Source organism: Jatropha curcas, chromosome 10 (genome assembly GCF_041381405.1).
Source record: "Jatropha curcas cultivar XTBG-Jc1 chromosome 10, XTBG_Jcur_1.0, whole genome shotgun sequence".
NCBI classification, from domain to species: Eukaryota; Viridiplantae; Streptophyta; class Magnoliopsida; order Malpighiales; family Euphorbiaceae; genus Jatropha; species Jatropha curcas.
Window position 1 is genome coordinate 10720416 of NC_143160.1, and position 24242 is coordinate 10744657.

General features: G+C 35.0%; 1 protein-coding gene across 1 annotated transcript; it reads left to right on the forward strand.

The window, feature by feature from the left end:
• Positions 1 to 332: 332 nt before the first annotated feature.
• MOR1 (ARM repeat superfamily protein) lies at positions 333 to 23519 on the forward strand. Its single transcript, XM_089715548.1, has 54 exons — positions 333 to 666; positions 835 to 940; positions 1063 to 1186; positions 3788 to 3867; positions 3955 to 4132; positions 4231 to 4295; positions 4973 to 5055; positions 5144 to 5229; positions 5360 to 5473; positions 6903 to 7022; positions 7808 to 7910; positions 8854 to 8990; positions 9649 to 9714; positions 9805 to 9922; positions 10035 to 10075; positions 10830 to 10901; positions 10990 to 11097; positions 11205 to 11310; positions 12254 to 12366; positions 12457 to 12544; positions 12704 to 12804; positions 13511 to 13618; positions 13738 to 13843; positions 13928 to 14007; positions 14098 to 14247; positions 14377 to 14452; positions 14605 to 14729; positions 14820 to 14930; positions 15009 to 15158; positions 15487 to 15561; positions 15641 to 15722; positions 15814 to 15929; positions 16005 to 16106; positions 16193 to 16267; positions 16359 to 16454; positions 16538 to 16639; positions 16724 to 16825; positions 17042 to 17224; positions 17376 to 17487; positions 17611 to 17687; positions 17754 to 17833; positions 18486 to 18548; positions 18668 to 18794; positions 19646 to 19768; positions 19873 to 19950; positions 20100 to 20258; positions 20344 to 20502; positions 21179 to 21276; positions 21447 to 21603; positions 21681 to 21797; positions 21913 to 22008; positions 22169 to 22240; positions 22498 to 22783; positions 22866 to 23519. The coding sequence occupies exons 1-54, from the start codon at positions 507 to 509 to the stop codon at positions 23135 to 23137; spliced, it is 6084 nt and encodes a 2027-aa protein (XP_089571674.1). The 5' UTR covers positions 333 to 506; the 3' UTR covers positions 23138 to 23519.
• Positions 23520 to 24242: the final 723 nt, after the last annotated feature.

Genomic DNA, 24242 nt, shown 5'->3' on the forward strand with positions numbered 1-24242 from the left:
AATGTTCAATAATATAGCGTTTGAATTGATTTCAAAGATTAATGAAGTATTGTATAAAAAGTTAAATCATATAATAATTAACTTAATATCTTATAAAAAAATATTCAAATAATTAACAGATAAATGTTATTAAAATAGATAACAATTAAATTTCATTTGATTACTGGACAAAATTTAAAACCTCTAAGTTCTTGGAGCGTGATGAAGGACCAACGAGAACGCGTGGGGGAAATCACACATTCGAAACGTACAACCCAAAATACCCCTCTCTCTCTCCAATCTTTTCTTTTTTTTTTTTTTTGAGTTTTACGTGATAAAACATATCGTACGCACCGCTCTATATCCTCGTTTTGTCATTTCCCTCCTCCCCCACTTTCTCTCTATCAATCTATTTCTCGCCGGCAATCGGCGGAGGGAGAAAGCGAAGCAAAGAAAAATAAAAGGAGAAAAGTAAATCTGCATTACGGAGATCGATAAGCTATAGTTATAGATTGTGAAGTATAAACATGTCGGAGGAGGAGAAATTGTTAAAGGAGGCAAAGAAGTTGCCGTGGGAAGATCGACTATTGCACAAGAACTGGAAGGTGAGGAACGAGGCTAATATCGACTTGGCTTCTGTTTGCGATTCCATTACCGATCCCAAGGACCCGCGCCTTCGCGAATTCGGTGAGTTTTGTGGTTTTGTTTAGGGTTTTTATTTCCATTTCAATTTCTCTGTTTCAGATCTGATTCTTATGTTTGTTTGATTGATCTGTGTGTTTTTTAACTTTATATGTGGAATGTGTGTTTAATGGATGTGGTTTTTAACTTTGGCCGTTTGATTTGGGGAGTTAGCTCCTTTTTTTAGGAAGACAGTGGCGGATTCAAATGCGCCTGTGCAGGAGAAGGCCCTTGATGCGTTGATAGCTTTTTTACGAGCTGCGGATGCTGATGCTGGAAGGTGAAGAATGTTTTTTATGTTTGTTTTTAGTATTCATTTGTTGTTGTCGTTTTTTTCCCTTTTAGTGGTAGTGTTTTTTTTTGTATCTTTACGAATTTTAATTTAGAATTGTTAATGTGCAGATATGCAAAGGAAGTTTGTGATGCCATTGTGGCAAAGTGCCTTACAGGACGGCCGAAAACAGTGGAGAAGGCTCAAGCAGCCTTCATGCTTTGGGTAGAGCTGGAGGCAGTTGAAGTTTTTCTGGTAGGCTCATTAATGCTTTATATTTCAACGAGTAAAATTCTGCTTTTCAATTGATAATGTTGTACTCTTGTTAGCAATTTGCTCTGGTTGATTATCACAAATCAATGTGGATGTTTTCTCATGGGATAATTTCATGGAACATGCACGAACAACTAATATGTTGGAGCTTTTTTAATCTATCAAACTGGTGGTGATATGTTATTTTGGTGATTCAACTTTTTCTTCTGTTCTGGTTTAGTGTTGAATTGGGTACCCATTTTAGTTTCTTAATTTGGTCGCATTCTCACCTTTCCCAACCATGTGACTTACACTCTAGAGGCCTTTCAGTAATCATAGTATTCTAGGAGAACTTTGTTTGCTCTAGGATTTTCATTCATTTTATCTCCTCTTCCTGCTTTCTTTTTGTGATCTCTTCTAGTTGTTAGTACCTTTTCTGAATAAAGCAGCTGAAATGCTCATTCATTAGTTATGTGTATTGAAGCTAACAAGAAACAAGAGTACACCACAAGTTTATTTGAGAACTGAGTAAAGGAAGATGTTTTAATTCTAAAACAGTGATGAATGAACCATATGAAAGTGAATATCAATGCTAAAGTGTATCTATGTTGTCAAGAGATTCTAGAGGAGTTCAAATTTGGGATTTAAGAATTTAAGCTGCATTGTCATGTTTTCTAGTGATACTTGATGATATTAAGAGGCTATATTTTTCTGATGACTTATTTCAAATAATGATTGGCTATTTTGCTGATGACTTATTTCAAATAATAATTTTCTGTTGCATTGTAGATAGTGTGTATTTGTTACTGCTACCTGAAATTTTTTTTTGTTCTTAATTTCTGAAAATTCTTCATTGTTTTAGTTTTACAATTTGGTGGTGTTCTCTGTGGCACAAAGACAAAAGCCAGTCTTGCTGGATATAGAATATGTAGAAGCCTAGGCATAGAATACAAACTGAAATTGCAATTCCTAGATGGAATAATTTGCACATTTTTTGGAACACAATGTAAAGTTACTTCCACGAAGACTATTCAGAAGATGCAATGCTAAAATTTAGAAAAAAAAGAAAATATAACAGCATTGTGCATTTCACAGAAATTGAAGCTCTGAGTCCTAGAAGATTATAGTATTAATGTTGTTTTTGCACTGGAGGAGGACTTTTTGAATTTTAGATCTTGTCAATGAGATTCGGGTTACGGAGGATGCCAGTGTCCTAAGGAATAAGTTTCTTTGGGAGAAAATCTGAATGCGCAAGCTTATGACTTTAAGAATTTGAGATTCTAGTCAAGGAGTGTGACATTCCTAAGTTTTGCTTGTGTAGGAAGTTGTTGATTTTGCAAAACTTTTTATATTGTAGACGTTCACCCCACATTTTTGGCATAGCCTTGTATTGGAATAAAAAGCACAACAGCGACATGTCGTGAGCATGAACAGCTCAATCAACTCATTATCTGAAGAATTAAAATTAAGTGGCATAAACCTGGAGTTGCTTGCCAATTGAAAGAGAAAAATGAAACAGTTCATTACTTAAATGTGTAGTTATTGTTTGAATTCTGAGTGGTCATGCTTGCGTGTGTGAGGCACCACATGCATCACAAGGGAAGACTTAACGTAGGAAACATAGGTTTGCCAAAATGATTAATTAGTGTCTCTCATGAAGGGTAAGTGAAGTATTTCCACTAACCATCTTATGTGATATAAGAGGTAAAACTGTTGTGAGTTGAAAATTGTAACTGGAATTTTAATTTGCACAAAGTAAGTTATGTAATTCATAATTATGTAAGACCTGTTTTGAGGAAATTGAGAATAACTACTGTTTATTATCAGTTATGTCAACTGAAAGTGTCTGTCAATTGGAACTTAGAAGTTGTGGAAACGGAAAGCAAAACTCTCTTGAAGATAATGAAAACAATCAAGCATTGTTGCAGGTTTAGGGTTCAGTGAAATGAATTCTCTTGTACTTATATGACTGCCTAAGGATCTATCTAACATACCATGAAGGTAAATGTTATATTCAGTTAAATTTTGAATTGATAAACTTTGATATTGGAGGCATTCAATATAAAACATTCTGAAAAATGGTTTTTCTCGTTTGAACAGAATTTTTTTTTCTTTCTTTCTGTGGAATTGCAAATATATTCCCATGTTTTTGAGTGTTGTTCTTTGTTCTTGCTTAAAATTTTGAGAAATTGCGAGTATGGAGCTCATTTTGCATAGGGATTAGAACTTGTAGATGTTTTTGGGGATCATCTCAGATGTGTTTTCATTGGGGCACTTGAGGCGCGTTAGCGTGTTAGCATCAGATTTCTTCATATATATATATATATATATCTTCTAAATTTTCTACATATGTTTAATGATGGTAGAAAAACAATGTTATATAGGTTGCTAATTCTCTTCCTTACTTTCCCTTTTGAGGTGTTCATAAGTCTTGTGGCTTTCTATATTCCTGCTTAATTTGGTGCCAATGTTGGGTTTCTAGAGTGTTGCATATGATTTATTGCTTTAAAGCCAATGATAAAAATTTCTGCTTGCATTGTAACTGGTCAAGTTTGTTATATTTATTTTTCTGTTGGATCACTACAAAAGTATGACGGTTAACAGGATGCTATGGAGAAAGCAATTAAGAACAAAGTTGCCAAAGCTGTTGTTCCTGCAATTGATGTTATGTTTCAAGCATTGAGGTTTGTACATTTGAATTCATTTTGCATAAAGTGTTGGTTCTTTTATATTCTTGTCTAATTGTCAGTCATCATTCTGCTTGTGATTAGTGAATTTGGAGCCAAAGTTGTTCCTCCTAAGAGGATCCTTAAGATGCTTCCAGAATTATTTGACCATCAGGATCAGAATGTTCGCGCCTCCTCTAAAGGACTAACTTTAGAGCTCTGTCGATGGATAGGGAAAGACCCAGTGAAATCAATTTTGTTTGAGAAGATGAGGGATACAATGGTATGGTGAATGACTTCTTATTTTGTAACAATTCCTGTTGCCTCTACATTGTAATTAATCAGTTGTTTTTTTTTTTTTTTTTTTTTTTTTAAATGAAGAAAAAAGAGCTGGAGGCTGAGCTTGTTAATGTTACTGGGACAGCTAAGCCATCTCGGAAGATTAGGTGAATGTTGTGAAGAGACCTTTCCTTATATTGAAATATTTTACTTCATTTTTTCCCCTTATAGTAATCACTCGAGTGTTGGAAGTACAGGGGCATTTCATTGTGCTCTGGGCTCAAATAGATTTACTTGTTGGCTTTCATTTTTCTTCTTTTGCCTTTATGTTACTATGATATTCAGTAGAACTAGAATGAACCTTATCTCTCTTGATGCATTGATAAACATTGAGCTGAAGTTCTTCCATAATTGCTTATTTCTTTTGCTTGACATGAGGTGGTATGCTCATGCTGTATGCTGTGTTTATCTTCAGGTGTGCAAGTTTGGTCTTTTTATATCCCTTTTCTGTCTTCCCATGGATATGCTACCTTGTCTTCTTTAAAAGTTTCTTATGATTATTATTTGATTATTTAGTGTCATAACTATTTATAATTCCTCAATGGTTAGCTTGTTCCTATGTTTTGTCCTGTTCTGGTGCTTGTAATGTTGTTCTTTAGTTTTAACTAATAACTTATTGACTTAGCTTTCAAGTTTCTGTTGTTGCCATTCTCTGATGTTCTTGTTCTTTCTTTTTGTTTTTATTTTTTTATTTTTTTCATTGCTGTAAGTTAACAATTCAAATGTGCATCTCTTGGAAGTCAGTTTTTATTATTGTGATAAATTTAAACATCTGTATTAATAGATCTGAGCAAGATAAGGAGCCAGAGCCAGAAGCAGTGTCAGTAGCTGTGGGTCCTGGCCATTCAGAAGAAGTTGCAGATGATGGTATGTGATTAATTTCCTGCAATATTATTTGTCTGTCTCTCTCTCTCCGTCTAATATGTCAATCTTCCTGACGTCTACTACTTGTCAGCTCCCCAGGAAATAGATGAGTATGAGCTTGTTGACCCTGTAGATATTTTGACTCCTTTGGAGAAGTCTGGATTTTGGGATGGAGTGGTTAGTGCTCTCACTTCCTTTGACATAATGTTATTCTGGATGAAATTTTTATCGGACTTCTTGTTTTCTTTTTTTTTTTTTTTTGAAATTTCATCGCTCATTATTTTTCATAATTATTTTTAACTTTTAGAAAGCTGCCAAATGGTCAGAAAGAAAGGAGGCTGTTGCAGAGCTGACCAAGCTTGCTTCTACAAAAAGGATAGCTCCTGGTGATTTCTCAGAAGTGTGTCGGACATTGAAGAAGGTATTTTTATGTATTTCAGTTTATGCTCCTATTTTAATTTTTTTCTCCCTCCAATTAAAAATTGTCATGTGTATTGTCATAGTGCATGGAATGGTGAGGCTGGTTGCTAGTGTAATTCTAGTGGATTTCATTACTCTTTAGATTGTTATTTGTGCTGACAATATTTGAAGAAGAATCTGGCAGTAGAGATTTTATGGAGATCAATCATTCTTCTGTTTATATTTCTGGATAGTGCTTCACCATTTTATGTTTAAGGATTGCTTGTGATAGTGCTTCTATTATTTTGTTCTTGTGGAATTAGAAGCTGTATAGTAGTGTGGATATTGGTTCTATAACCCAAATAATCTGATTGGGTTATAAAGTCTGCTCTGACCCTAGCATACTCCTGCTATCTCAGTATATGTAACTTAATCAGGAATTGGTGCTTTTGTAATTTCCTTTCTGTCTTTGTGGAAATATTCTAATGTGCTTTTGCAGTTATATATAAATAAAAATAAAAAGGAGAGAAAAAGAAAAAAAGAAAAGGTCGGTAAATTGGAGTTCTGACTTAGACTGGCTATATCAATTCGGAAGGGACTTCGAGAGGTAATTAACAGCTGAAGGAATTATGTAGAATCTCAACTCAACCCAAACGCACCTTAATCCCAAGGTAGCTGTGAGTCAGCTACATTGATCTGTCTTTTCTGTTTACCCAGTTTAGAGTTATAGTTTTATGAATGTTGGGGTCTCAATTAAGGAGGAGGAATAATAAAAAAAAAGGATAGCTAATCTTGGAGTCTTAAGGCTCATAATATTGATTTGCAAGCAAGGGAGTTAAGAGACAAGTAACAGCTGAAGGAATTATATAGAATCTCAACTCAACCCCACCATGCCTCAATCCCAAGCTAGCTATGTCTCAGCTATATTGATCTGTCTTTTCTGTTCATTTAGTTTAGAACTGTGGTTTTATGAAGGTTGGGTATCAATTAAAAAGGACTAAAAAAAAAAAGAAAGAGAAAAGGTAGGTAATGTTGGAGTTTTGACTTGGATTGACTATATCAATACACAAGTAAGGGAGTTCAAGAGACAGTTAACAGCTGAAGGAGTTTGTAGAACGTCAACTCAACCCAACAATGCCTTAATCCCAAGCTAGCTGGGTGTCTCAATCTGTTGGTAGACAGAATTGCCGTATAAGCATTTTGTAGTGGCAGCTATTTATGATGATAACACAGGTTGAAAAACTGTTCATTGCAGCATTGACCTGAATGTCAAAGTTGTTCATATTTGACATCTTTCTTTGGATTCTGTTCGATGCTGCTGGATTGAGCTCTATTATTAGAATATTATTGATGTTTTAAATTTTATATTTTCAGATTTGCTAATAGTTATATTATTGCTGTGTAGTTTGTCAGTAATATACTGAACATTTCTGCTATTTTTTCTCCTGCAGCTTGTCACAGATGTGAACATGGCTGTTTCAGTTGAAGCTATACAAGCTATTGGCAACCTTGCACAGGGTCTGAGAACCCATTTTTCTGCTAGTTCCCGTTTCTTGTTGCCAGTTCTAATTGTAAGTAGAATGTTTACACACGCACACGCATGTACAAGCACACGCATGTACAAGTAGAATGTTTACACACGCACACGCATGTACAAGCACATATTACATTAATAGAAATTTATTTTATAGTAGCACGTAAGTTAGTGGATACCAATAATTCCATAAAGCCGTGAAAAATTTTATGCGTCCTAGTTTTTCCTACCTCTGGTGAGATTGGTTTTATAATTCTGTTGCAGTTGTGTGGTTTGCATCATATTATTCTAATGGCAATCTAGATTTACATTTAGTTTATTTGAGTTAAAGATTGTATATTTTAGCTTCCTGTGTCTTGAATGCCTATTATGACAGAAATATTTAAGTTTATTTTGTATTGAAACTTTGAATCCTATGAGAATGTCCAAATTATAGATAAATAGCCTTTATTATGTCAATATATAATCTGTACATTTTCATCACCTAATCATAGGCTTTGAAATCAATGGAATTATAGGTCAGTAACCTGTTTTAGATTAATAGCCTTATTTCCTTTGCTACATTTCTATCCTTATTGTGAATCATTGGATTCAAGTCTTTTATAATTTGAGTGACCCCTTGTTGTCCTTCTTGTGCAAATCATACATTGACAACAAGGGTAGAAATGTAGCGAAGGAAATCAAAAAGCAGGATATTTGGGATTAATTTTGACTTGTACATGTAAGTGGAAGCAGCATACATCTGTTGGTAACATGCTTGCATGTGTTTAAGTTCAATCTACTGCTTATTCTGACAAGGATTTTGTTTTCCAACTGTGAAAGGAAAAATTGAAAGAGAAAAAGCCTACTCTAGCAGACGCACTTACACAAACACTTCAAGCAATGCATAAATCTGGGTGCTTAAATCTTGTTGACATCGTTGAAGGCAGGTTTCATTTTCTTTCTAAATATTGTTTAGTTTGTGCATAGAAATTATAATTGTTGTTTGGCATATTTATCTTTTACGTGTTTTCCCCCTCCTTAGTTGCTGTTTGAACAGTTTCTTTCTTCCATTCTCCTTTTATCAATTTAGTGTTTCTCCTGTGTTATGTTGGTGTGCTCTGATTTTGTATCAGTGCCCCAGAAAGTGTCCTTTTAAGTATACTAAAATATATGACTTATGCATGAAAAGTTTAGGAGCAATCACTTGCATTTTCTCCACTGGCAATCAAATCTTTTTTGGATTTCATTGTTATTTGTTTTTTTCCCTATACTGCTTGTTCCAGGAAATTTGGAATATTAATTCTTCATTTTGTGGTATTGTGAATATATATTGGAAGTTTTTGGCTTGTTTTGTTTCTGGAAAATAATTTGCCTGGAAAACATTTTTCAAGTATTTTGATATTTAGGGGATCAGGAAAATCAATCAATGGAAGATATTTTTTGGTCAAAGGAAGAACTAAGCCATCTCTTTTTTAATAGGAAAAAATTTTCAAACATTAGCGTACTTACTGTAGAAAAAAAGCTCATAATGCACATTCATTAATTCATCGAGCGCTGGTAGTCACTATTACTACTCATTACTAAGAGACACTGGTCACCTGCAACTACCATAATTTATTATTTGCATATATTCATTTTTCTCCTATCTACAATAAATTTTAGAAAATGAAGTGATGATAATTCAAAATATTTTTATAATCTTATAATCGAAAATTTTATTCATTTCCAATTCGAGAATGAGTTATTTGAATAATATTTTCAAACGAAAATATTTTCTGAAGGTATGTTATTTTCTAGAAACTAATGGAGCCTATATGTCATTTTGGAGTTGTAACCTGAATTAAATTCACCATCATGAATGATACAATTGGTGCTGCTTTGTGCAGATGTTAAGACGGCTGTGAAAAATAAAGTTCCACTTGTGCGGTCATCAACTTTGAACTGGGTGACATTTTGTATTGAAACAAGTAACAAGGCTGTTATTCTAAAGGTTCACAAGGATTATGTCCCTATATGCATGGAGGTAGTGTGTTCTTTGCTTAAGGTCTCATTGATATAATTTTTCTCTAGTTTGAGTTGTCCTTGATGTTTCAATATTTTTGCCTTGGTGCCACTGTTACCTTCATTAAGTGAGCTGGCATGTCATCATCCTCTTGCTACTGCAACCGCATATCCAAAGTGACCTATAGTTGGGTGTGCGTTAAGTAATTTTACTTATCTTATTTATAATCTTTCTACGATGTTCGTGAAAAAATGAAAAAAAAAGAAGAAATGAATGAAGTGTAGATAGAAAAGAAAACCATATACAGGAGAATATCATTTAGAAAACTTTATTCAGGATCTTGTTGCATGCTCAAGAAAAAGTTCAATATATAAAGCGAACTAACTTAGATCCTGGAGGGGAACTCTTATCTATTGAAGGCCTTTCTAATCCTTGTCTTGAAAAATTTTAAAATAGATGGAATTAATAATAATTGTCATTTCCTTTTTTCATTTAAGAGTCTTACGCCTTCAAGCCTACAATTCAGATTCAATCTACTTTCCAGTTCAGACACCACATTTTCAACCAATCTTTTGAGTTTGAAGGGTATACTGTCATGCACAAGTAGATTATCTGCTGCTCTATTATAGCATTTTCTTTATTCTTCTTGTAAGTTTGATAAGCAAATTGAATCTTGTAGTGCCTTAATGATGGGACCCCAGAAGTGAGGGATTCAGCTTTTTCAGTATTGGCAGCAATTGCTAAGGTTGTACTTTCATTTGTTTGGGATAAAATTTAAGATGATACTTGACATTTAGTGACTGCTATTATAATTTTTCTATATTATTGTGCTCAGTCTGTTGGTATGAGGCCGTTGGAGAGGTCACTGGAGAAACTTGATGATGTTCGAAGGAAGAAGCTGTCTGAAATGATTGCTGGTTCAGGAGGCAGCGTGTCAGCTGGTACAAGTACAGGTTTGTTAAATTTTACTATGTTCATTTGTGTTTAAAAAATTCCGCATTATAAATGATTATTATTTTCAATGTATTTAGCTTTTCCCTTGTGTTTTTTGTTATGATGCACCAGCTACAGTTCAAGCTGTTAGTGGGAGCGTGTCTTCTGCAGAGGTGGGTTTATGTTTGCTTCTTAACCATATGCTCCCTGAAGTTGGTTGTGTTAATATCTTTTTGTCCATTATACAGTCCTTAATTACTTTATAACTGGAAAAATCTTACTTGAATCTTTATTATCCAATATAGATTTTTGTTATATTTATATTCCTATTTGTACTTGAATGGAAGCCTATATATAAAAGCTAGATTTCCTTGAAGTACTCTGTTAATATAGTAGTTGAATTTTTAACATTTGTGGTGATGTTTTGTTGATGAATGCCTTTCTATGATCTAAGATTTTAACTCTGTTCCCCTTCCTCCCCTGTTTCTTGTCTCCTTTTGCGCATGGTGGACTATTTTACCATTTTCATAAATCCTACTTTGGCTCATGCACTTGAGAAAGGATATGATAAATAAGAATTCAATAATTGGTCATCAAGATCCCAGTCCAGATTACTGCAACGAGAGAATTATGGGAAGAAGTGAAATAAGTTACATTATACTTCTTATAAATAAATTTCCAATCTGCTTGGTTCATTGATTTATTATGATCTTGTTTGATAAGGACCACGTTCATCTTTTGATGCAATTTGACATTTCTGCCAGATTTTGAGTAGTAATTTTATCTTTTTGTTCGTCAAATGTGTTATTGTTATTGATTGGTGTTAGACTGTACCCTACTTCAATGTGTTCTTTAAGATTTTTTTTTTTTTTTTTTTTTAATTTTACTTAAATCACTTGAATTAATGTTATTGGATACAATTTGTAGACATCAGAGGGCTCATTTGTTAGAAAATCAGCAGCAAGTATGCTTACTGGGAAGAAGCCTGTTTCAGCAGTTGTGAGTCTCTCTCTTTCTCTGCTTATTTGTTATACCTTGGACACTGGTGCCAGGGTGTTCCTGATTGCTGTATTGTTCATTTTATCAGCCTGCTAACAAAAAGGGAGGATCTGTTAAATCTGGTGCCAGCAAGAAAGCAGATGGAGTTGTGCGACCTGAAACCTCAAAAGCAATTGAACCACCAGAAGATGTTGAAGTAAGTAACTGGACTTTTCTGTAAAATATTATGCTTTATTGTCATTTATATTGTTAGTTTTTATGATCTTGAGGTACTTATGGCCTTGGCTGGTCTGATTTTTGCAGCCAGCAGAAATGAGTCTTGAAGAGATTGAAAGTCGATTAGGCTCTCTTATACAAGCAGAAACTGTTTCTCAATTAAAGAGTGCAGTGTGGAAAGAGCGGCTTGAAGGTATGTCATGGTCTTTCTTGTACCTGTCTCTCAAGTTTTGATAATAGTGTATAGATTTCTTTTCATAGTTTTATGTGAGCGTCATTCCTTTCGTTGAACTATTGTGTGATGTCGATGCATTGACTTCACCTCAGAGGAAAAATTGAACCATTAGTTTTTATTGTTTCTATTTTATGGGTACAATTTCAGCAGCAGTGAACAATGTTGGTAGCATGTTTCTCCAACAGGTTAGCCCTAAGATGTTATATAAGAGCAGTTCAAATATCTTTAGGCTTTTTTTTTTTTCTCCATCCTGTAGTTGACACCTTTTAGTTCATGAGGATTGTCAAACTGTCTTAGCACTCCATATTATAAAAGTATTTATTATTTATTATGATACTTTTATATGGTAAGGCATGTTGTCTGATGTTAATGTTCTTCAGCTCATTGTCTTAGCTTAGTGATGTTGAACCATCAAGAACAAACGCAAAAACAAGGAAGAAATCCTTAAGGAAGAGAGAAACTAATTCTCAACAATATTGTTCTCAATAATTGTCATATCAAAGTCTCTTTATAATGTAATTAACTAGGCCTACTTATAGTGTTTTGAATAAACCTAGGAATCCTAATTAGGAATATACAATAATAAATCCTGATCATAATCTAATCAGGAAAACACAAATGACAAATCGCTAATCTAATTAGGAAAACACAATAATATCCCTACAGTTTCTACTTTCTATATTTATATTTTTTCCGCCTAAAATAAGTACTCGTAAATTCCCTGGGAATAGGATTTGCATCAGTTAGTTGTCTATTTTACATTTAGTTTTCTCTTGTTTGAATTTACAACTTAACATTTTGAAACTTGAAGCTGTAAAAGGGTGGTTGTAAAAGTATTTTTCTTGCTATTCTCATATATATCATGTTGATTTATAGTTAATACCTTTGGGAATTCTTGCAGCAATGTCCTCATTGAAACAACAAGTTGAAGGTCTACAGAACCTTAATCAGTCTGTGGAGATTTTGATACGTTTACTCTGTGCTATTCCTGGTTGGAATGAAAAAAATGTTCAGGTATTTGAAATTTTGATGGTTTCATATGAAATTGTTATTAGTTTCATGTGCCTTTAATCGTACTTGACAGATATTTGAGTGGGAATGCAGGTTCAGCAACAGATGATTGAAGTGATTACTTATCTAGCTTCAACTGCTGCAAAATTTCCAAAGAAATGTGTAGTGCTTTGCATTCTGGGTGTGTATTACATCACATATGTTTATTCTTTTTTTTGAATTTATGAAAAATAAATTAATTATGGTATTTCAGTTCTTTGCTTAATTGATTTTTGATCTGTGCTTTGAAAGTTCAAATAATTTACTCTTGACTTGAAGTCATATCATGCCAAATTGACAGGTATAAGTGAACGAGTTGCAGATATTAAAACCCGAGCTCATGCTATGAAATGCCTTACCACTTTTTCTGAAGCAGTAGGTCCAGGATTTATTTTTGAGAGAGTAAGTATTGTATTGCCTGTGTCCAGAAAGTGTTTACATTAAGCATGCTGCTGCAAGGCCTGTTCAGTTGGGATGATCCAGGAACTAAACAGGGTCAAGTCTTCATTGATCCTGTACAAGTAATAAACCTGGTGAAACCCATTTATAAAAAAAAAGGAGAATACTATCAGGATATTAATTTTCATTAATTTCTCAACTCTTCTTATTATAGTCACTTCTTTTGGATAGAAGTTATATTAAAACTGTGCCTATGTGTGTGTGTGTGTGTGTGTGTGTGTGTGTGGATGCAGTCTTGTTTCTTGTTTCCTAATTTTGTTCTTCAATTTTTAAATTTCTTCAGAACTTTATCTAAATTGTACTATTTTTTTTTATCTGGTGTATCAAATCTGTTAATAAGTTTTTTCAGTGTTATAGCTAATGAAAGTTTATAAATACTTTATAGAATTTTTTTCCCTGCTCATCTCATTTCAAAGAAAATTATTGACCGTTCTTTTTACCTACTACGATTACCTTGGTTCATTCAGTACCCTACTGGTTGAACTGGCTACCCAGTCCTTTGACTGAGTTGATGTCTGGGCTTGGTTTTATAGCTATGGTTATACATCTAGTTTTTCTTTTATGCCTGGATATTAACATTGACTCAAGCTAGAAATACTCGATTTGCACACTTGGTATTAGTTAATGTGTAATTTTTTTCTCACTGTAGCTTTACAAGATCATGAAAGAGCACAAGAATCCTAAGGTTCTCAGTGAAGGAATATTGTGGATGGTTTCAGCAGTTGAGGACTTCGGTGTATCTCTTTTAAAGCTTAAGGTGTTTATTGTTCTTCCTAAGATCAATCATCTCGTTTGTCATTCTCATGATTTCCATCATGTGCTTCTAGTCTTGAGCTATATATTTATGATATTCAGAGATAACTTGCAATTTTGCAGGATTTAATTGATTTCTGTAAAGATATTGGATTGCAATCTAGTGTGGCTGCTAGCAGAAATGCCACTATTAAGCTTTTGGGCGCTTTACATAAATTTGTTGGTCCAGGCAAGTAGTCATTTTAATTTAGAATTTCCTTCCTTCTTTGATTTCTTCAAAGAAGTATCTAATTTTTTTTTTTTTTTCTTCCAGATATTAAAGGATTTCTGACCGACGTTAAACCTGCACTGCTTAGTGCTCTTGATGCTGAGTATGAAAAGAATCCTTTTGAGGTAACCCCAAGCAAATGATAACTTCCTGCTTATTTATAGCTGTTTATTTCTGATATATGATATTTATGAGTCTTGCATCTGTTACCACAGGGTGCTTCTGCTGCACCAAAGAAAACAGTTAGGGCATCAGAATCTGTGACTTCTGTATCTGCTGGTGGATTGGACGGCCTGCCACGTGAAGACATTAGTGGGAAAGTAACACCTACTCTGCTGAAGAGCATGGAAAGTCCTGATTGGAAGGTATGGATATCAGCATATGTGAACTTGCGAAGCAAGCTTTGGATAATTTCAATTTTGCTTCACTCTAAATGCTTTAACCAATACAAGAAACTTGACTGAATGACTTATACTTGCATTACTACACTCCAGGTTCGTTTAGAGTCAATTGAGGCTGTCAATAAAATTTTGGAAGAGGCTAATAAACGTATTCAACCAACTGGAACTGGTATGGCTTCCATTATATTATTTTAATTATTTCTTTTCCATTCCATGTTGACTGGAAGTTAGTTGACTGGAATGTTATTGGTACATGAATGCCATTATGTTTTTGTGACCTTGTCTTGTTGCGTTGATAATTGATTATGATTTGATTACCAGGTGAACTTTTTGGTGCTCTTAGAGGACGATTGTACGATAGCAATAAAAATTTGGTCATGGCAACTTTGACTACTATTGGTGGTGTCGCTTCTGCTATGGGACTGGCTGTTGAGAAGTCGAGCAAGGTTTATGATGTTTTAATGAGAATATTTTAAACTTCATTTTTATTTGCTGTGCTGCTGAAAACTGAATCATCATGAGGTGGTTTAATGCAGGGCATTCTTTCAGATATTTTGAAGTGTCTTGGTGACAATAAGAAACATATGAGAGAGTGTGCTTTGACTACTATAGATTCTTGGGTAGCTGCTGTTCATCTGGATAAAATGGTAATTGATTGTCCTATCTTATTTTGGGGCATATAGCGCATCTTTGTGTCAGCTATAATGATATTTTCTTTGTTCTAGATTCCTTACATTGCAGCAGCATTGATGGATGCTAAGCTTGGCACTGAAGGGCGTAAGGATCTTTTTGATTGGTTATCAAGGCAACTTTCAGGATTAACTGATTTTTCTGATGCTGTGCTTCTGCTGAAGCCATCTGCCTCTGCTATGATGGTAATTTTCCTTTTATTTTTTTTCCTAGATGTGTCCAAGATAAACATGCTTCGACAATGGTAGTATTAAGATGTTGGTCTCTTGTGTAGTTCCTGTGGTGTATTTTTCATTTTCATTTTGAGGTTGAGCCGTAGTTGATAAATTGATCCCAATGTTATAGGAGGTCATATTTTAAAAAATATGCAGAGGAAAATTTGATTATGTTTGTCTGGAGTCTTCTATCGGGAAGCTTGTGCACTGGGGCACTCTTTGTACTAGACCTTTTCAGATTCAGCATTTGTATTTATTCACTTTTGACTTCTGTCTTGGCTCTGTAATATTTTTTCAGGATAAATCATCAGATGTTCGAAAGGCAGCAGAAGCATGCATCACTGAAGTTTTGAGGGTTTCTGGACAAGAAGCAGTATGTACAGTAGAATTATTTCTCATTTGTTTTGATATAAATTGTCGCAGCTGACATTACATTTATATATCACCTTCAGATCGAGAAGAATCTAAAAGATCTTCATGGGCCAGCTTTAGCTCTTGTTCTTGAAAGGGTGAGACCTTATGGGGCTTTTCAAGGTAAGTTATTTAGTGATTTGGCTGGATAAAGCTTTTATCCGTGTTTGTGCTCATCCGATGATTCCTCATGCAAATTGAATGTGTTTATCAGATTCATTTGAATCTGCAAAAGCAATTTCCATGGGCCCCACATCCAAGACAGCCACGAAGGCTGGAAAATCTGCTTCCAATGGCGTCTCAAAACATGCAAATAGATCCACCTCTTCAGTATGTATCTCACATTTTATTACCTTTTGTAAACTTTGATCGAGAGACTAATTATCTTTTTCATGGTTTTATAAGAGAGTTGTACCAACAAAAGGTTCGAGGCCAGAGCCAGTGATGTCTGTACAGGATAGAGCTGTGCAGTCTCAAGCTTTGTTGAATGTCAAAGACTCAAACAAGGTATATTTGGCATCAAAGACTTAAAACTTTCATTAGGAGTGAAACACACCGATTAAAAAAACTGTCATGTCCACCTGCTTTATCAGGACGACAGGGAAAGAATGGTAGTTCGAAGGTTTAAGTTTGAAGAATTGCGGATAGAACAGATTCAAGATCTTGAGGTTTGTATTTACTGTGTGTTAAGGTAATAGTTATGGATTCTCTTAATTTTAATTTGTCCTGAGAGATCTCTGCAAAATGTCTTGAATGCAGAATGATATGATGAAATATTTCAGAGAGGATTTACACAGGCGGCTGTTAAGTGCGGATTTTAAGAAACAAGTTGATGGGCTTGAGATGCTACAGAAGGTGTTTAGCTACCTTCTTGGCTGTTAACTTTTCTTTTTCAACTGTTAATGGCTTATCACAAATGATTATTTTCTTTGTTCCAGGCTATTCCATCCATTGCTAAGGAAATAATTGAGGTTTTGGATATCCTTTTGAGGTGGTTCGTTTTGCAGTTTTGTAAATCGAACACAACATGCCTTTTGAAGGTATAGTTTTCCATTCATTCCCTAGTATGATTTCTGCATTTGATTCTTTGCTAGGTAAAAATTTGTTTTCTGTTGAATGGACAGGTGCTGGAATTCCTTCCTGAACTTTTTGACATGCTGCGGGATGAGGCCTACACATTGACAGAATCAGAAGCGGCTATATTTCTTCCTTGCTTGATAGAAAAGGTTCTGTATAAAATCTTGGTAGCATCAAATATAATTCATTTGGATATCATCATTTGTATGATGGAATTTTTTTTCCCAATCTGGCTTCTTGATTATCTTGTTCTAGTTTTGACAAGGGTAGAAAGCTATTTGAAATGCATTTATTGTGCTATTTCTAGCTGCTGATGATGAATTTGCTATTTCAATGCCAAAAATGTGGCTTTTGTTGTACTGCAGTTGGGGCATAATATTGAGAAAGTTCGAGAAAAGATGCGGGAGCTTACCAAACAAATAGTTCAATCATATTCTGGGACAAAAACTTTTCCTTATATTTTGGAAGGTTTGCGCTCTAAAAACAACCGTACACGGATCGAATGTGCAGATTTAGTTGGGTTCTTGATTGATCATCATGCGGCTGAGGTGCCAATGGAGGCTCTAATCCTCTTTTTTTTTTTTTTTTTTTGCCCTTTTCCATTTGCTATCCTAGCCCACACACATACAACCATATTTCTCTTTTTGTTCATTTCTTTCTATTTTCACGCTTTTCTTTCTTCGATGTTGTGGCCTACAGATAAGTGGACAATTAAAATCCCTTCAACTTGTTGCAAGCTTGACAGCAGAAAGGGATGGTGAAACTAGGAAAGCTGCTTTAAATGCACTTGCAACTGGCTATAAGATTCTTGGTACGTAATGGTGTGAATAGAGCACCATTAGGCGTGCCTTTGTATTATTTTTAATGAAGATGGTTTGGGAATTGTATTGAAGGTAATTACTAGCTGTCTGAGGACTTTCTTCTTTCTTCCCAGGTGAAGACATATGGCGTTATGTTGGAAAGCTCACAGATGCTCAGAAAAGCATGTTAGATGATAGATTTAAGTGGAAGGTTGGTAAATTTTATTTTTCTATTATTTTTCTTTTTATATGCATTGATCCTATAATATTTTTACAGGTCAGAGAGATGGAAAAGAGAAAGGAAGGTCGGCCAGGTGACGCTAGAGCTGCTTTACGCCGTTCTGTTAGGGAAAATGGGTATGCATCTTCTTGTGAAAATACGAGATGGTTGTTTAAGTTATATAGGTGTGGTTGTGGAAGAGAGATTTTTAATGTAATGGCTGTTAATCCAATTGTTGGTGAACTTATGAAATTGCTGTTAAAGTGATTTTTTGTGCCTAGGCCATTTTTATGACTAGTATAGATAATTTTAGATATCACATATTCTTCAAATTCAATGAGGCTCAGGTCAGTACCCTTCAATATTAAACATTCAGACACCCAGTGTAGGAGAATTGAGCCTTGTGCATTGTTTGAAGGCAAATTTGTTTCTTCGATATAAATAGTTTTTCCCCCTCTTGGTACACATGTAAGACATTCCGTTCTTGGTATATTTTTTGAGTTACTCTGGATAACCATATTTCATACTTTATGCAGAAACCTATTTATTGCAGTTGTCCTGTTTGTTGATATAAAAACTAGTATAATTTTTGTTTTTTGTTAAGTTTTAGTTTTATGCTTTGTTGATTTCCTGTGTACAGGAGGTATTGCTTTTATCTGAGCATGGGAAATGTTATGCAATAAATTACTCGGCTTTATGACTGATTAAAAACATCAAAGATATTTGAAAATGTGTTCTTGAGTTTATATTTTCTTAAATCTTTAAACTGTTTTCCTTTCTGCCTATCAGGTCTGATATAGCAGAACAAAGTGGGGAAATTTCACAGTCTCTTACAGGTCCAATATTATCTAGGTATTACTGCTTTTTCTAAATTTGAACTTCTCTAGTTCTATATTTGTTAAATTTATTTGCGGTATGATATAATTTTACTCATATTTGTTGTGGTAAACAATATTGTTATTCATTTCCAGGAAAAACTATGGTCCTCCTGATCTTCACATGGAAAGACAGGTTATGCCCCGACCAGTAACTAGTGTCAATGGACCTACAGACTGGAATGAAGCTTTGGAGATCATTTCTTTTGGCTCCCCAGAGCAGGTTCTTTTTTTTTTTGTATTTTTATTTTTTTTTCCTTTATAGTTAATATGTATGGCTCCATTATACCGGAAGGAATTGATCTTACTGTCAATGTCTAAAGGTTGCCTGGCCAGAAAGTGACAACTGACATGAAAATATTGTCCCAGATATAAAGATAACATAGCAGCCAGTCATGCATGCATAATTTTATATAGATTGCATTGAAGTTTATTATCATAATTTACATGCTTATGTGAATGCGAATTGCTTTGTTGTACAATACTGTATCGCAGCCTTCTATTTGTAAGCAATGACACCCTATAATCCTATTGATTTTTTTTACTCTTTAGTTTTATCCTTGTGATGTGTAATGTGGATTGGAATGAGAAGTTGGATGTCTAATTCTTGTAGTTCAGATGGCTCCGTTTCCTTTACTTTCACATATCTTTTTCTGCTTTAAACCCTAACGTTCTAGTTGGACAAGGTTGGTTGGTGGATTGAAAAGATTGTCTACTTAATATGTGTAACTCTACATGCTTTCTGAAATCCATTGTTTTGTTTAGAAGTCTGTCCAATAATTTTATTATATTTTTATTGCCTTGACCCTGCAATCATAAATGAACTGGCTAATTTCATCTGAAACTTATGTACCAGTAAGTAAAATGTTTTTTGGAGCGACTTGTGCGAGTGTGTAATGTTTTCCACTTGTTACTCCCTGTATCTTGATTGTTTTCATCCATGAATTCATATCTTTCTCTCACCATTTTGTTTTGAGGGTGGAGGGCATGGGCACTTTCTCTTTTAATTTCTGTATAAATTTCATGACTTCTTACAAATTTGGGCTCTTGATTGTACAATATTTCCACTTGCAGTCAGTTGAAGGAATGAAAGTTGTATGCCATGAGTTGGCACAGGCTATTGGTGATCCAGAAGGTAGTACAATGGATGAACTAGTGAAAGATGCTGATAGACTTGTTTCATGCTTGGCAAGCAAGGCAAGAGCTCCTTCAAAATAATAAATGTCCCTTGGTTTCCTTATCACTACGTTCTCTTGAAAATTCTGGAGCCTACCTGATACTCTTGTTTCTGGAATGGACAGGTAGCCAAGACTTTTGATTTCAGTTTGACTGGAGCTTCATCGAGGTCCTGTAAATATGTCCTTAACACACTGATGCAGGTATATTTACTGCCTTGCTATTGAACCTTGTGCTCCTTTTGTTTTCTAAATGTTGGTCAAACGATATTCAGAGAAATAGGATATTAGGGAATAGCTTGAGCAAACACTGCTAGGATATTTTACCAAGTATTACATTTGATTTTCTGCAGACATTTCAAAATAAAAGACTTGCTCATGCTGTCAAAGAAAGCACTCTTGACAGTCTGATAACAGAGCTTCTACTTTGGTTATTGGATGAAAGGGTTCCCCATATGGATGATGGCAGCCAGCTCTTAAAAGCACTGAATGTGCTGATGCTTAAGATTCTGGTGATGAATATCTGACTTGGTTCTGTTTTTCAATGAGTTTTAAGCCATCACATACTTTGTTATTGACTAGTGGTTGTGCATGCAGGATAATGCTGATCGAACTTCATCTTTTGTTGTCCTGATTAATCTCTTGCGCCCATTGGATCCATCAAGATGGCCCTCTCCAGCATCAAACGAGGCATTTGCCATCAGAAATCAGAAGTTCTCTGATCTTGTTGTCAAATGCCTTATCAAGCTCACAAAGGTAAATTGTTAAGTTGCTTATCAAACTGCGCGTTGTCATGCTCAGCAGCTGTAGCACAAGTGTGCACCTAATTATTTTAACATATTGTTTCTTTTCTTTCTTTATGAAATGAAAATGTGAGAAATTTGTTTGCTTGGGTGCCAATATTTCCATAGTGCTTTGTTCTCCGATACATGTAAATTATGAAGTTTGAATGCTGAATCTTTCTATCCCATCTAAGAATTTCCCTATCTCATTAAGATTTGCATGTCTTCTTGTATAGTGAGATCTAATTGGCTTTGTAGGTGGATTAGCTGTCTTTGTCTGGTTGCCTTGCATTTTATGGTAAAGGTATCACCAAGTTTGTTGAACCTTGATCGGAATAGTCAATAAGACCTCTGTTTGATGAGCAATCAGATTCATATTAGGTCCAGTCCTAATATGATACTGCATTAACACTGAACCTGTCAACCTGGCTGGGTCTCAAGAGGGTAGGCTGGTTTAGTTTGATTTGGGTTTTTTGAATACTGTGGTTTGGCTATACCTGACCCCAGCTCTTGCTATGCCTGGCTATTATATATGACCTTTAACATGCAGGCTTCTGTTGGCATTGACATCATGTATTTTAAACTTCATTTTTTTGCTTATTTCATCATCATTTTCTTACTGCACTATCATGTAAATTTTTATGATGCAGGTTCTTCAAAGCACGATCTATGATGTTGATCTTGACCGCATCCTTCAAAGCATCCATATATATCTGCAAGAATTGGGGATGGAAGAAATTAGGAGAAGGTATGAGTTTTAATCATTATGGCTCCCCTGCATTCCCTCTCCGTATGTGAATGCAAGTTTCTTTCCTTGTTTTTTTTTTTTTTAATTTTCTTAATTCACCTTAACATTTTCTTTTGGTCTTTTCACTCAAGCGAATTAACTGTTTCATTTTCAATATTCTGTTTTTAAAGGGCCGGAGCAGATGACAAACCATTGCGAATGGTGAAAACTGTTCTGCATGAACTTGTTAAGCTGCGTGGAGCTGCAATAAAGGGTCACCTTTCTATGGTTCCAATAGACATGAAACCTCAGCCAATTATCCTTGCCTACATCGATCTTAACCTTGAGGTGATGAGTTGTATATTGTATTTTCCTGCATTTTCTCAATTGTGATAGAGAATTACCCTCTCCTTCTACCTTTGCAGACTTTAGCTGCTGCAAGGATGTTAACCTCCACGGGGCCTGTGGGCCAAACCCATTGGGGTGATTCTGCAGCCAACAATTCAACGTCTGCCACTCATTCTGCTGATGCCCAGTTGAAGGTGTTTTATGCTAGTTTTTATCTCGGATTGTCATTAATGATCATATTATTCTACTTATAACATGACTATTTCTCTTTCAATTTCTCCTGAATGATTTTAATTCGATGACCTGCAGCAAGAGCTTGCTGCCATATTTAAGAAAATTGGTGACAAGCAAACATGTACTATTGGCCTATATGAACTATATCGCATTACACAGCTATACCCTAAGGTAAGCAGATGTCATTATTTATTTTTCTTAGCTAGACATTAATAGGAACCTGCTATGGAAATTAATCTCGTAGGTCCAATCATCTGTTGCATGTGTTTGGACTTCATTCTTTAATTTTTTTTTTTAAATTTGAATTTTTTAAATATATTTTCAACTGCAGGTTGATATATTTGCTCAACTCCAGAATGCTAGCGAGGCATTCCGCACCTACATTAGAGATGGTTTAGCACAGGTTTGTATTAGAGTTATTATTCTGCTCTTGTTTGAAAAACTTTTACTTTTTACATGGGCAGATGGGTGTAAAGAGGCGACTTACGACACCTCTGTTAAGGGAGAAACTTTCCTATGTGGATGTTGCACATCAGAAGGATCCGAGCGCTTGCTAGTAGTTTAATTGGCATGTTCAGAGTCTCAGTTTTTTTAGTGGACAAATTCATAAGAGAGAGTCAATTATTTATTCTATATTTATATTTTTAACTTTTATTGCAGATGGAGAAAAATGCTGCTGCCGGAAGGACGCCATCTAGTTTGCCATTGTCAACTCCCCCACCATCTTCCTTAAATGTTTCCTCCCCAGAATTTGCACCTCTTTCTCCAGTTCATACAAACTCCTTGACGGATGCAAAATCATTGAATGTGAAATCTGAGCCAACAAACTTCCATCTACCTCCTTCATATGCTGAAGACAACAGAACTGTTAATTCCCTCATGTCAAGAGGTCTCATGTCAGATAATTCTTTAGGTGACCAAAGAAATGAGAAATTTATAAGTGGAGGTATTGCTAATGCTTTTGGTATTTTTATTTTTATTTCATGTTTGTTTCATTAACTGAAGAACCCCTTGTTATTACACTGCAGTAACCAGCGGAACATTAGATGCCATTAGAGAACGGATGAAGAGTATGCAGTTAGCTGCCTCCACCGGAAATCCAGATTCTTTGAACAGGCCATTAACAGCTGTAAATGACAACGTGAACAATGGATTCTCTGGTCAAAATCTTGGCGGATCAGATCCTGTTGGGATACAGAATCCAATACAGGGAGGTGTTCTCCCTATGGATGAGAAGGCATTATCTGGGCTTCAAGCACGGATGGAGAGACTTAAAAGTGGTGCAATTGATCCTCTGTAGATTAAAGCTGGGAGTGAGAGCTGTGATCTCTTAAGATGTCAATCATGTAAACAGAGTCAAGTCCTATTGCATTCGAAAATAGAATAGCTTATAGCACCCGCATTCTAGGGTGGATCAGTACCGGGATTTAATTTGATACAAGTTTTGGGGAAGCTGCACTATATATCGATGTGCTAATTGGTTTATGTACTAGGTTCTTTAATATAGGTGATTGTATATTGTAGGCTGTTTTTGGCTATTCAATTTATTTAATACAATTGTATACAGTTTCCAGGAAATGTGTTGTATACAAATGAAATGGTGCGTACAATATGAATATTAGTACTGGTACTGCATTACAGTATTTTGATTTCTATCCAATTTTGTTTGAGCTTTTTAGTTATCTGTTTTTCTGATGCAATTTTTTAAAGAGGCATTTTTTCTTTCCTGGTTATTATTGGGTTAATACACCTTAGCTAATTATGTTAAGAACTAGGAGAAAATTATTTCATCCAGGGAAAACACATGAACGAAGAAGAGCATATATCAGCTAGTAATGATGGGAAAGTATTGCAGCTATGGCAATTTATTTAAAAAAAACTGCAAGGCTTAAAGTTCTTTTAAATGCAATTCAAGATGTGATAGTGACAAAACTTGTTCTCAGTACAATAATGGTTTTCAAACTCATAAATTGATATGGGCCACCCAGTTTTGAAGCAATTAAATGATGGGCAAATGTCACGACCCGTTTCCGTGGGCCGGACCGGCACTAGGGCCCAGGTAAGCTTAAGGCCCCCGAGGCCCGTAGTAAGCCTGAAACGCTAGAATCTATTATCTCGATAGAAAATTTCAACATTCAGCCCATATGAATATGAAAGATAAACCTCAATATTTTATTAAATCTCGGCCCAAATTTATAAGCTACAACATTCCACAGTTCGGGCCTAATTAACAATGCATCACATTTATAATATGGGTTCACATAATTATCTCATCTATAATAATAAATGATTAAAAGTATACAAATCCTACAACTGCGGAGTCACTAACTGTTAGTATACATAACAAAATAATTATGGAACTAGGAAAAATTCTTTATTGCCCTACGCCGAAGAAACATAGCCTA